Source organism: Neoarius graeffei, chromosome 2, assembly GCF_027579695.1.
Source record: "Neoarius graeffei isolate fNeoGra1 chromosome 2, fNeoGra1.pri, whole genome shotgun sequence".
Classification (NCBI taxonomy): Eukaryota; Metazoa; Chordata; class Actinopteri; order Siluriformes; family Ariidae; genus Neoarius; species Neoarius graeffei.
Genome location: NC_083570.1, coordinates 13,802,380 through 13,815,152, shown reverse-complemented (window position 1 = coordinate 13,815,152; position 12,773 = coordinate 13,802,380). Strand labels below are relative to the sequence as shown.

At 41.1% G+C, this 12,773-nt stretch overlaps 1 protein-coding gene across 1 annotated transcript; it reads right to left on the bottom strand.

The window, feature by feature from the left end:
• Window positions 1-8,524: 8,524 nt before the first annotated feature.
• Window positions 8,525-12,494, bottom strand: LOC132881417 (E3 ubiquitin/ISG15 ligase TRIM25-like). Its single transcript, XM_060913871.1, has 6 exons — window positions 11,835-12,494; window positions 11,128-11,223; window positions 10,748-10,981; window positions 10,320-10,611; window positions 9,286-9,345; window positions 8,525-9,147 (listed from the first exon to the last, which is right to left on the bottom strand). The coding sequence occupies exons 1-6, from the start codon at window positions 12,420-12,422 to the stop codon at window positions 8,615-8,617; spliced, it is 1,803 nt and encodes a 600-aa protein (XP_060769854.1). The 5' UTR covers window positions 12,423-12,494; the 3' UTR covers window positions 8,525-8,614.
• Window positions 12,495-12,773: the final 279 nt, after the last annotated feature.

Below are 12,773 nucleotides of genomic sequence, written 5' to 3'. Positions count from 1 at the left end.
GCTGTTCGGGGAAAAAGAAGTGGAAGCGCTCTGCCAGCAGTTTTGCATCAATGACCCACGATGTCATCAGGGCGTTCAGGGAAAGTAATGGAGAATTCATCCCAGATGAACTGAAGGGCCTCTTGGCTGCAATCAACACGGTCCCTATCTCAAGTGCAGAGTGTGAGCGGGGTTTTTCGCAGATGAACTTAATTTGCAGTGCTATTACAATACATGCCCAGAAGTGCCCCCCCCCCCCTTTTTTTTCGCACCGGAGCCACTCATCCTCTGCGCGCCGGGACCTCCCACTTTACAAATTAAGCACTGAAGCTAATGGTGGATTTGGTAGGGACCTGGATGTTAAACCATCCTGTATTACAAGATTATAAGATTGTTCTGGAAATTTCCAGTAATTTGACACTTTCGGTCTCATTAGCCTGCTGCCCACACTAATCAGATTGTGTGAGTTCCGCCGCCACCACAAAAACCACATCGCCAGGTCTCGCCTCATCTCCATGCTTTACTTACAAACTTGAAGAGTGCTCTTTTTTTTTGTTTACGTATTACGTAGATGTGCTTATATTATGTGTCAATTTGCGCATGCGGGACACTTTTGGGTCATTTTCCGTTCATATTGAAGATCGCATACAAGTCTCATATAATTGGTAATGTGAATGGCCTAACAAAAAAATCGGATTTCACAACAAATCAGATATGGGTCATTTCAGGTTGCAGTCTGAACATCGTGTTAGATTCTATCCTACTCTGTTTCATAATACTGTCATATCAGATCTGTCTATTCTTTCAATGAGATTATCACCCAATGTTTTCAAGGTATTATTTGCATGAAAATTTGTCAGTTTTTATGTAAACCATGGTTGACATGGTTGTGAACAGATGAACCCTAGTCCATGTCAGAGCTATCTATCAGGGTTACCAAAGAAGAATTGGTGTGTACAGATGTCTGTTTCTGGTTTTGATATTGGTGCTTCCCCACTAATCAAAACTGAGACATGTGAGAAGTAAAATCTCAATCAACTAACCAATGAATCATCCAATCAATCATATGATACACTTGGCAGGGCATTTTAGCACATTTCTCTTCACACAAATGGATTATTGTGGCAATATATCATGATTCATTCCAATCAACAAAATTTGGTTGAGCACTCAGGGTTCCAACCATAGAACAGTAATATATTACGTAACCTGTTGGTGGAAGTCAATAAATTTATGACATTTCATCTGACAGGTTTTGTGCAATGCCCTATGGTATGTCACAAATCATCACGACAAGGTCAATGATGTAGCCCGACACAAACAAGCTGTGCTTCCCATTTCCCCCCCCCTTTTATGAGATGTACAAAGGAATGAACGATTTCAAGCACAAAAAAAAGATGGAGCCTCTAATGGCCCTTTTCCACTACCCTTTTTCAGCTCGCTTCAGCTCACTTCAGCCCGACACGGCTCGTGTTTCGACTACCAAAAAACAGCACGACTCAGCTCGCTTCAGCCCTGCTTAGCCCCTAAAACTCGCACCGTTTTGGAGTAGGGCTGAAGCGAGCCAAAGCGAGCCGAGTGAGGTTGGGGGCATGAGCAGACACTCCCCTGTGCACTGATTGGTGAGGAGGAGTGTCCTCACATGCCCACACACGCCCCGCAAGCACGCTGGGATCTGTAAACACCGCAAACCCGGAAGGAGAAGAATTATGAATTACGAGAATTTCTGAAGCCTTATGCGCCTCGCCTCATCTATACGCTCTTGCCAGTATCTGTCCGCGTTGTCGGTGACAACAAGCCACAGCACCAAGACCAGCAACACTAACAACTCCATGTCCTCCATGTTTATTGTTTACTATTCGGGTCGTGAGACTACCACTTAAAAGCTCACTGATGTCACTGTTTGCGCCGCCTAACGACATCACGTGACGTCCACCCACTTTCGCTAACTCCACCCAATGTGTCCACCCACTTCCAGCCAGCACGGTTCAGTGCGGTTGTAGTCGAAATGCAACTCCAACAGCCCCGCTCAGCCCGACTCAGCACGGCACAGCTCAGCCCGACTCAGCCGCGTTTGTAGTGGAAAAGCGGCATAAGAGTGAATGGGTTGGAAAGTCATGGGCAGGCACTATACAGCCTTTTGCTAAAGCCAACTGTCAAAAGTTCTTCGAGTTGGAACAATGAAGCTAAGGAAATTCAAGCCCTGGCTGACTGTTTACTTGCATACAGTAGATATTTAGATATTCAGAAACAAGTAACCATGGAAAACCAACAAAAGGACAGACCGGTACATAGCATCTCTCAAGATGCCACAGTGGAGCACAGAACCAGAATGCCCTTCGGTGTCCATCAAAGGTATAAGATCCTTGACGATTGTGTTAAGTCAACTGGTTTGTACAAACCAGTCGTATTTGATGAAGCAAAACATCTGGAGAATCCATTCCCGAATAATATTTCTCGCTTTCGGTACATCCATGATCTCCAGATAAGTGTACCAGTGGATATGATCTGCTTTTGTCCCAGGGGTGGAATCACCACAACCACGGTAATCTACAGAGTACCTGATCGTAGAACAACAGATATACTGTTGGTTGATGGGGCTAGAATGCTGCAGCAGGTTCTGCCTAATCTGAAAGAAATGTTCAGACAGAGATTGAAAAATGTGGCAGTAATTAAACCCGGGATAGCAGATTTCATATATAAGGCGCTTTCATTAGCTTTCATCCTGTTGTACAGGAACGACTTCGTCTCATCTTTCTGTGGAACACAGAGTTGATAGCAGATCTACGCCACATCAATCCCGGAAGGCCTGGTGACAATTTTGAATTGTTCTTCACCAAACTAGCAGCAAAAGTAGAAGAAGTCACTGCAGCTGATGAAAGAAGGCACAACCTGGCTCATCTTTCCTCCTAGATTAGCCTTGGTGAGCTGGTCAGAACAACAGCAGAAGGCTGTCCACCAGGGACTCCAATCCCCTCAGAAAGCCTGGTAAGGATGCAGTTCGCACCAAAAAATCCTTATACATTACGTGCCTTGAGTTTCACTTCAAAGCTTGAAGTTCAGTATAAGATACAGAGGAGGCAGCTCTGAACCAGCCACCCTGACTCGCATTTTTTGTAATGCGTTATTCAAGTATATGAATGAGAAGGCTGTGGAACTCAAACAACACGTATGTCTGCTCTTTGTGGACGATAAAGCCAAAGTGCCTTTCGGAGAGCCAGGGAATCCAGTGAGCACTGGTGTCAGGGGAAAGAAGACACTCGCGCCGGTAAACACAACCCTTGTTGCTGCTGATCATGACATGAACAAAGGTTCACTGACTCCATCAGTAGTCCTCAGATGCAGCATACCTGGAAGTCCAAATGAATCATTTGTTAGAGGGAGTGTCCATGTCTCGCTGAATGACTCCGTATTCCAAGCATCTTCCCCATTCAGACATCTGGCATTCCAGCTGAAGCTGATCCCACCAGATATTCCGATTGTTATCAAGTTCACTGATGGGGGAACTGATCAGCGTAATACCCTCAAGTGTCAAATGCACCTGCATATGTTTATTCAGAGAGTTGAACCTGGACATGCTGATTCTTGGTCACTGTGCCCCTGGGTAGTCATGGAACAACCCAGCAGAGCGAATCATGTCTCTTCTCAATTTGGGCCTGCAGAACTGTGCACTAGAGCAATCACAGTTGAGTGATGATGAGAAGAAATTGAAGGGCATCAACTCCATGAGTTCCTTGAGGGACAAGCAGGAACTGAAAGATAAGTGGTGAGAGTCTATTCAGCCTGTTCAGACATTAATAGAGTCCAGATTCGAGCGACTAGCTCTCAAGGGGGAACCAGTCAAGACCTACCCACCTGTTGTTGATGACGAAATTCTCAACGTTCAGAGGCATCTGCAGGAACTTTCCCCGATCTTGACCTTAACAAATTACAGAAGCTCCACACCAAGAAAAATCGTTTGTACAATGATTGGCTAGGCAGACATGCCCATGAAAGGACCTACAGTTTCCAGTTACGAAAATGCAGAGATGAATCTTGTTGTCTGCCTCCAAAATTAAATCGTGAACAGCTGATATGGCTCCCCGACCCCGAGCTGAAGGATGAGACCCACTTTCACACCTATGAAGAAATAAAGAACCAGGAAACAATGGAGAAGGACCTGCCTTCCCAGCAGCCTCGCCCACCACGGTCGAATGTGGTAAGCTTCCCCAATCCAGGAGCAGGTGTGATGGGTGCAGAGCCTCATCTCATTCATGAAGGTATGATGTCAATGTGTTTGTGATTTTGCATATATACCAGTGGTTTATATTTTGGTTGTGGTGGATTATTTACTCTAGCCACCTGTGCATACTTGACACCCAACCTTTTATCAATAGTATGCTTTGGCCATTTCTAAGTTTCTCACTAAATAATTGTAGACATTGTCAGACAAGCGCAAAGTAAAACACTCATCTCAAGCAATCACACAAACACTATTGGTTATATATATTCATTTTGAAATATTCATCCTGGTATATATTAAATCCATGGAAAATGTTCACACCTTCATTTTCAGGAGATAATGCTCCAGCGCCTGAAGATCAAGATACACAAGCCTTGAGAGATATGCCAGCAGCTCTGGCTGAAGGTGCCTCACTTGATCCACCAGTCGATGCAGGTGCCCCATGAGATCCAGAATCGCTTGATGATGCTCTATCAGTTGCCCCCGTACAAGGTATATTCGATTTTCATACATAGTAAAACTTTCGTGGATCATGCATGTTCACTCTTTATTGCACATAGTGATTTATCCATCAGTTGTTCATTTTTCATCCACTCATCAAGTCAAGTCTATGCATATGGTTGGCATCAATCAGGCTCTATGTTCACATGATCTTTGCAAATGACATGCTCTGAGGTGCTAAAGTATTATGCAAAGTGGAAAACTTCTAATAGCTAATGCTGATATAATTTTTTTTTTTTCTTAATTCTCGTTGAAAGTGATGCTGGAAAAGATAACCACGAGCCTGGACCAGTCAATCCTGTGCCTCTTCCTGGAACATCTTTCACTTTGGAGACCATAGAATGGAAAGTCACAGCACAAGTGGCCAGGATGGCAGTCAATTGTGTTGAATGTCGAAAACCGAGGATCATATTCTCTGCAAAAGCACTGTCAGAGAGACAGAAAGTAGATCTTGTTGTAGCTCTAAGTGATGTAGACTATACATGTGGCTCTCCCATTCTCCCTCCTGGACATTACTCACTAAGAAAGGCTTATACGAGAGCTAATCTAAGCTGTTCAACACCTATAGAAATACCTTATTAATCAGCAAATGTGGGTAGGATCGATTTGTGTTGCCTGTGTGGAATTGAGGAGTCACAAGTCAATGTAGAACTTAAAAAAAAAGTATAAAACGGTTCTGCCAATTTGTAATGATTGTGATTTGGCTGGAAGATCAACAGTTGTACAAAGACCATATGGTAAAAAATCAAGTAAATGACTTGGTGTGATGAAAAGATATATTGTGGTGCTACAATATGTTCTGAATATATTTGTTGATTTGTAGTCTAGTTGATAACGTTTTAGTTGTTTCCTGATATTTAGAGGTAGTCTGAAATTCAAGGTACTGGTCAATGAGAAAAACTGTTACATGTTGACTGATTTTCTTCAAACTTGTATAGGAGTAACAAATGACCCGATAGATAATTACCATCTACCATGTTCTGAAGTTCCATGTGTAAATTTGAAGGAGCTGTCATAAAAATGTCAAAACTTATTATGACACTGAAATTAGTAACAAATGTATACCTTGCATAATAAATTTTTGGTGGAGTAGGTCACAAAAAATATACTATTCATACTGTTCAACCTGTTATTGTGAGAATAAACAGTTGACCTTTCTGGAATTTGTACTTGAATAATCCCAAAATACAGTTGTTCATTCTGTAATTTCCCAACTCTGAGAATATGTAGATGGCACTCACATGACATGCAATGAGGTCCGGGTTCAAGTCCACTGTTCCTACCTTGGTATAATTCATCTCTCATAAATGGGTGCCAGTCAGTCCTGATTCAACCTAATTAGTCCGGCAATGGCTATGCGGAGAAGATTCACTAGAAAAGCCCCATTCTATTATTTCCAACACCACTAAACATGCATGTAGCCAAGTTGATGATATTGATGGACATTGTGTTGGTGGTTTTGGGTACATGCGGGGAAAATAATTTAGTGTGGATATGGCTAGATAGTGATTGAAATAATGCATACATCACAAGGAACTCTTTGCTCAGGGTATAAATCAGGTATTCAACACTTCCAATGCTATTCTATACTCAACTTAAGATATCTGAATTGATAATAAATCTGAAATTGGAGGAGTTTGTGTCAGTGAAATGATACATTCCTTGATTTCCTCCTGATTTAAACCTTAGAGCAAATAGTATGAACCATGGACTAACAGGGCTGAAAAATGAAAGCATTTGCATTTATTTTGCAACACAATTTACAAACAGAATAGGAAACTTAAATATAGGAAATTTAGTTTCTTTATTTGAAAAGAAAATGGCACGGAGCAGCTGTATTCATTAGAACAACATAAGTAAACATTGCATTCATAGACAATAAGAAAAAACATGAAGCAAATATAATGTCATTAAGGCCGAGATGTTAGGCATGCACCCAATTTTGATAAACACACAAGACATCAGTTTTAAGTATGAAAGTCCCCACTAGTATATAAAAATATATTTTGGAAATGTTCAGAACTGAAAGGATAGATCTAGGTACTGGACCACCACCACCACTCTGGCCACCACCAAATAGATCATCCACCAAAATATTCCCATTTTACCTGGAAAATGAAAGTATGCCATCATTATTAGAACAATTTATATACAAGTGCATCCTTATATCATCAACAATATCTGATGACTAGATTTAGTTTTGAATGAGTATTTTGCAAAAAAAAGTTTTCAAAGGAAACTTCTCACTTTTTCCTACCTACCCTAGAAAATTTGTCGTAAACTTTTGGGATAAACAAATTTTTTTTCCCTACCTACCTACCCTATTTTGAAAACCCAGGAAACAGGAAATACATATATTATTTTGTTTGGCCTTAGCTTAATCTATCACATGAGAGTGACCCAAAATGGTTACAGTTAGAGAACTTGTCATGTTGACCTGCCTTCCTACACGCTTTACTGTGCTCCAAGCTCCCACCGTCTGAACCTACACTCAGGCACTCTATGAACCCAGTAGTGAAGCATTCTTTGAAGATATGGGCACAGTTTAGACGAGCATTTTCACTCAACAGTTACTAAATTAATGCCCCTATAGCAAGAAACAATATGTTTAAACCCTCTATTACAGATGGATCTTTCAGTGCTTGGATCAAGAACAGTATGGTCATATTAAAGGACTTATATGTTTGATGATAGTTTTGCATCATTTGAGTAGCTGAGATCTAAATTCAAAATCCCTAACGCTCATTTTTTCAAATACTTGCACCTTCGCAGCTTTGTATCATCAAATTTAGCTAATTTTCCATCATTACCATCCAGTGCTCTCCTTGAATTGGTTTTAGAGCTCAGTTCCAACTCTAAAAAGAGTATTGGAAAAATCTATACCTTACTCAAGTCTTACAATTTTGAATCCCTGACACATTTATAAAGACAGTGGGAGGAAGAATTAGATACAGAACTTTCTGAAGACATATGGCAGTCAACATTAGATAAGATATACTCATCCTCAGTTTGTTTAAAACATAAAGTAATGCAATTCAACATTGTACATGGATTGCATTGGTCTAAAGCAAGATTGGCCAAATTTGCACCAAATTTCAACCCTAACTGTGATCAGTGTGGAACAACACCAGCCACTTTATAACATATGTTGTGGTTCTGCCCAAAATTAACAGACTTTTGGCAAGCTATATTTCAATTTTTTTTCCGACATACTAAGAACATTCATAGAGCCCCATGCCATAATAGCAATATTTGGCACAATACCACGGGATCTCTGTCTCAACAAATGTGCCAAGCATATAATAGCTTTTGCTACACTCCTGGCCAGGAGACTTGTACTGCTCAAATGGAAAGAAAGATCCCCTCTAACTTTCTGTATATGGATTAGAGATCTTATGGATCATCTGACCCTAGAGAAAATTCGTTATGCTACAAGTGGCTGTGCTCTTAAATTTTACACCATCTGGTGACAGGTAGAAAAGATGGATGCTTCAAACATATTAAATGTATAGATGTAACCCTCCCTCCCTACCCCCTCTTTTTCTTAATTATTTTTTCCTTTTTCTGAACTCATTTGTGGTTCTTTCTGTGTCCTTCTATAAATTGTTTATCATACTTAATATGATGTGTAATGTTTTTACATTTGGGATGGTGCAAAGGAGTAGGGTTGTGTGTTGGAGTCTGTTGGACTACATTAAACTGTATTTAAAATTGTATTTTGTATAGCCTAAAAATTAATAAAAATACCTTGAACAAAAAAAATCTCGTCAAAGACAAAGGAATGAAAATCTAATATTATAAATAAATATTAGGAAATCTAAATGAAATGACTCAGATGACATCTTTATTAGAATTAATTGAAACAGATAAAAGTAAAGCTGTTCATTTTAATTTTAAAAACATCACATTATTTTATTTTGGATCACACAATTTCATAGTTGATTTAGAAGAAACCAGCCTGAATCCAGCATATAGAGGCTGAGTGAATGTGGTGTGGACTCTGTGGAGGAGCTTCATCGTGTCAGAGACGCTGTAGAAGGACAGAGTTCCTGCACTGTGATCCACATACACTCCGATTCTGGAGGGGGATGGAACTCTGAGATCAGTCTTAATGCTGTTGTGATAGAAAAAGAGAGACGAAGAAGAACACTGCAGACTCCAGGACTGATTGTTGAATCCAAACCAACACTCTTTACTCCATCCTTTCTTTCTGATGTCTTTATATGAGACTGATATTAACACATAATTCTTACTGCGCCACTCCACCTCCCAGTAACAGCGTCCACACACTCTCTCCTTACACAACACCTGACAGTAGGAGTCAAATCTCTCTGGATGATCAGAGTACGGCTGATTTCTCTCACTGTACGTCACCACTCTGTTCTTCTCAGACAGAATGAGGTGATAATTTACTGTGTTGGGATCCAGAGTCAGATCACAGAAATCTAAACACATGAGAAATGTGAACATGTTAGATATTAATCACAGCATAGATTTTTGTGGAGAGTGAGACACTGTGTGTGTGTGTGTGTGTGTGTGTGTGTGTGTGTGTGTGTGTGTGTGTGTGTGTGTTTTACACGTACAGTGCAGAAAATCTTCTCTGTTCCTTGGTTCTGAGGGTAAAATCATCTGAACTGCTGCAGCTGTGGAGACACAGAAACATAATGGAGATGAAAAATCCGGTTCTGTAAAAGACGGAAACAGTTGAAAGCAATACAATTTGTGTCTGATGTTTAATCAGCGTTTTATTTTAGAAAACACATTCTCTAGGTGTGAGATTTAAATGAAATTTTTGAAAGACGGAGAAATAAACTTTATTAATAACATGAGCGTGGGTTTCCTCCGGGTGCTCCGGTTTCCCCCACAGTCCAAAGACATGCAGGTTAGGTTAACTGGTGACTCTAAATTGACCGTAGGTGTGAATGTGAGTGTGAATGGTTGTCTGTGTCTATGTGTCAGCCCTGCGATGACCTGGCGACTTGTCCAGGGTGTACCCCGCCTTTCGCCCGTAGTCAGCTGGGATAGGCTCCAGCTTGCCTGCGACCCTGTAGAATAGGATAAAGCGGCTACAGATAATGAGATGAAAATAACATGAGCACGAGCAGAGAGCTGCTTTGGTAACCAGTGACTACAGAATAAATGTTATGACTGAATAAATGTTATGAACTCTGTCTCTCTCTCTCTCTGTCTCTCTCTCTTTGGAGGAATGTGTGAATAAATGTGTGTGTGTCCTCTATACTTTATTAATAGTACAATCACTGAAAAGAAATCAGAAGCTTTGACACCATTAAGACCTGAATAAAAAGTGTAAAATCATCTTTCCAGTAGAGAGCAGCAATAACAGGAAGTTCACGTCATCATCTGAAATCATTTCTGTGTGTTTTGGGGAAATCTGATGTCTCTCTTTACTGTGCTGCAGAGAAAGTAAAGATTTCCCAGCAGGACAATTTCTCTCACCATGTTCAGGGATTCTGATTAATTCCTCCTGATAATGGAATGGAGTTCATTTCTATTTAATAAGCCTGTCTTCGAGGAAAATTGATTTGGAAGGAAATGTAGACCTTTTCCTGGTTAGATAAGCGTGCTTGTGATGTTTAAGTTGAGGTGTTTGACTCACCGCGATCTCTCTGCAAGTGGACAGGGAGATCCCAGAGCCCTTGATCTGTTTGAGAGCGTACTCCTTTTCGTAGTCTCTCTTTACTGTGCTGCAGAGAAAGTAAAGATTTCCCAGCAGGACGATTTCTCTCACCATGTTCAGGGATTTTGATGAATTCCTCCTGGCAGAATTCCTCGAGTCTCTTTTTCAGATCAGAGAGAGATTTCCTCACTCCATCAAATAAGAGATGTTGATTGACAGTGATGCTGGGTGAGTCCTCACGTCCAGAAGAGACACAGAGAGACTGGAAACTCTACAGAGAGAAAGAAACAAACATCATGGAGAAGGAGAAAGGTGGAGAAATATTCATGGGATTATACAGACAGGTGTGTGTGTGTGTGTGTGTGTGTGTGTGTGTGTGTGTGTGTGTGTGTGTGTGTGTTAGTTACCTGGAGGAAATGGATGTGATCGTGTGTGTGTGAAAGCTGCTCCAGCTCAGTGACTCTCCTCTGAAGATCAGCAATCTCCTGCTCCAGTTGCTCCAGGAGTCGTTCAGCTCGACTCAGTTCAGCCTTCTCCTGATCTCTGATCAGCTCCGTCACCTCCGAGCGCTTTTTCTCCATGGAGCTGATCAGCTCAGTAAAGATCATCTCACTGTCCTCCACTGCTGCCTGTGCACTGAACTGTTAGGACACACACACACACACACACACACACACACAAGATTTAAAGCTCATCTATCATTCCCTCTCTTACTGGGACTGTAAATGACTCGTTGTCCATGTTGTGTGTGTTTCTAGGAGCAGCTCTGTCTCTGCTCACTGCTCACCTTTATAGTGTTCACAGCCTGTTTCAGCTCCTGCACCTTCTTCTGCTTCTCCTGGATTCTCTGCTGGGATTTCATCTGCTCCTCCTTTAACTCACTCTGTGAACATTTAGTTGTTTAGATGTCTGGGGTTTTTTTTCTCCACTTCTTCCTGCATCTGCTCCTTCTATATACATGAGCTCACACCCACACGGCTAATGTTGTTGTAATTGACAGAGGAGAGATCTGGCCCATTTATGCTGGTAGAGCATCGACTGGATTTAACTCCTCATCTCCTGACTGGAAGGTGAATGTTTTTTGCTGCATCACTGCAGAGGTTTAACTTTTAATAAGTTTATTACGTTTTACACAGCAGTGTCTCGAGCTGTTCTGTAAAGCGAGTGTGTACTGTGTGTGTGTTTAATAGTTGTGACTTGTGTGCACATGCTTAAGCTGTAAAAGTCTGGATGATGGTGCCACACCCAAGATTTGCCCTCTCTCTCTCGATGAGATTATGATTAAGAGTGAGCAAAAATACATTTAACATTCTCTTCATGATGTTATATTACACTTTAATAATATTTTAGTACATTTACAAATGTTTCTGATGAACACACAAATGTAAAATTTTTAAACGTTTGATTAATTTGTAACCAGGTTAAACAGCTGATTGTAGACACAAGTAAAATTAGGATGAATTGGTTCTAAAAATGTCTCTAAAACTTTCTCACCTGTTTTTCAGTTCTTTCCGCTGCAGCTCTGATTGTGTCATGACCTCTGTGTTCATTCATTGTACACAGATAACAGATGAAGCTTTGGTCAGTACGACAGTAGATCTCCAGCACTTTATCATGCTGAGAGCAGATCTTCTCTTGTATATTTCCAGAAACTTCGACTAACTTGTGCTTTTTCAATCCAGGAACTTCATAGTGAGGTTTCAGATGAGTTTCACAAAAGGAGGCCAGACACATCAGACAGGACTTGATGGCTTTGTGTTTTTGCCCGGTGCAGAAGTCACACTCCACATCTCCAGGTCCAGCGTAACAGTAAGCAGGAGAAGCAGCTTGCACTTCAGTGTTCTTCAGTTTCTCCACCACTTCAGCCAGCATATTGTTTCTGCGTAGGACAGGCCTTGGATTGAAAGTGTCTCTGCACTGAGGACAGCGATAAACTCCGCTATCATCCTGATCCCAATAGTCATTAATACACACCTTACAGAAACTGTGACCACAGGGGATCGCCACTGGATCCTTCAGTAGATCCAGACAAATTGAACAGATGAACTGGTCCTGATTGACTGAAATACTGGCTTCAGCCATTTTCCTGAACTCACACACTGCAAGTGAGAGAGAGAGAGTCTCTGAGTTTGGTCACTCTGAAATGCGAAGTCATTTCCTGGTTGTCTGTGTATGAGAGAGAGAGGGAGGAGGAGAAGGAGGAGCACAAAGACGGAGTTCATGAACGTTCCTCTGTTAACCATTTCTTGGACACAATTTCTTCTGGGGCAAAATAAAAACCTCCAAACTGCACAATATAACATTCTATACAGCCATGTGAAAAAAATTATTACATTCCATGGAAACTGTGAAATTATTGACTTTTCTAAACACATTAAACAAGCAAATATTTCACCCTCTTTGATAGAATGCACGGCAATAAACATAATATAC

What these genes read in the sequence shown, in the direction of transcription:
- LOC132881417 (XM_060913871.1), bottom strand. Translation starts at nt 12,422, where the DNA reads ATGGCTGAAGCCAGTATTTCAGTCAATCAGGACCAGTTCATCTGTTCA. An exon ending in AGGCTGTGAACACTATAAAG is followed by an intron (nt 10,982 to 11,127) that starts GTGAGCAGTGAG and finishes GTGTCCTAACAG; the next exon opens with TTCAGTGCACAGGCAGCAGT. An exon ending in CCACTTGCAGAGAGATCGCG is followed by an intron (nt 9,346 to 10,319) that starts GTGAGTCAAACA and finishes GTGTCTCCACAG; the next exon opens with CTGCAGCAGTTCAGATGATT.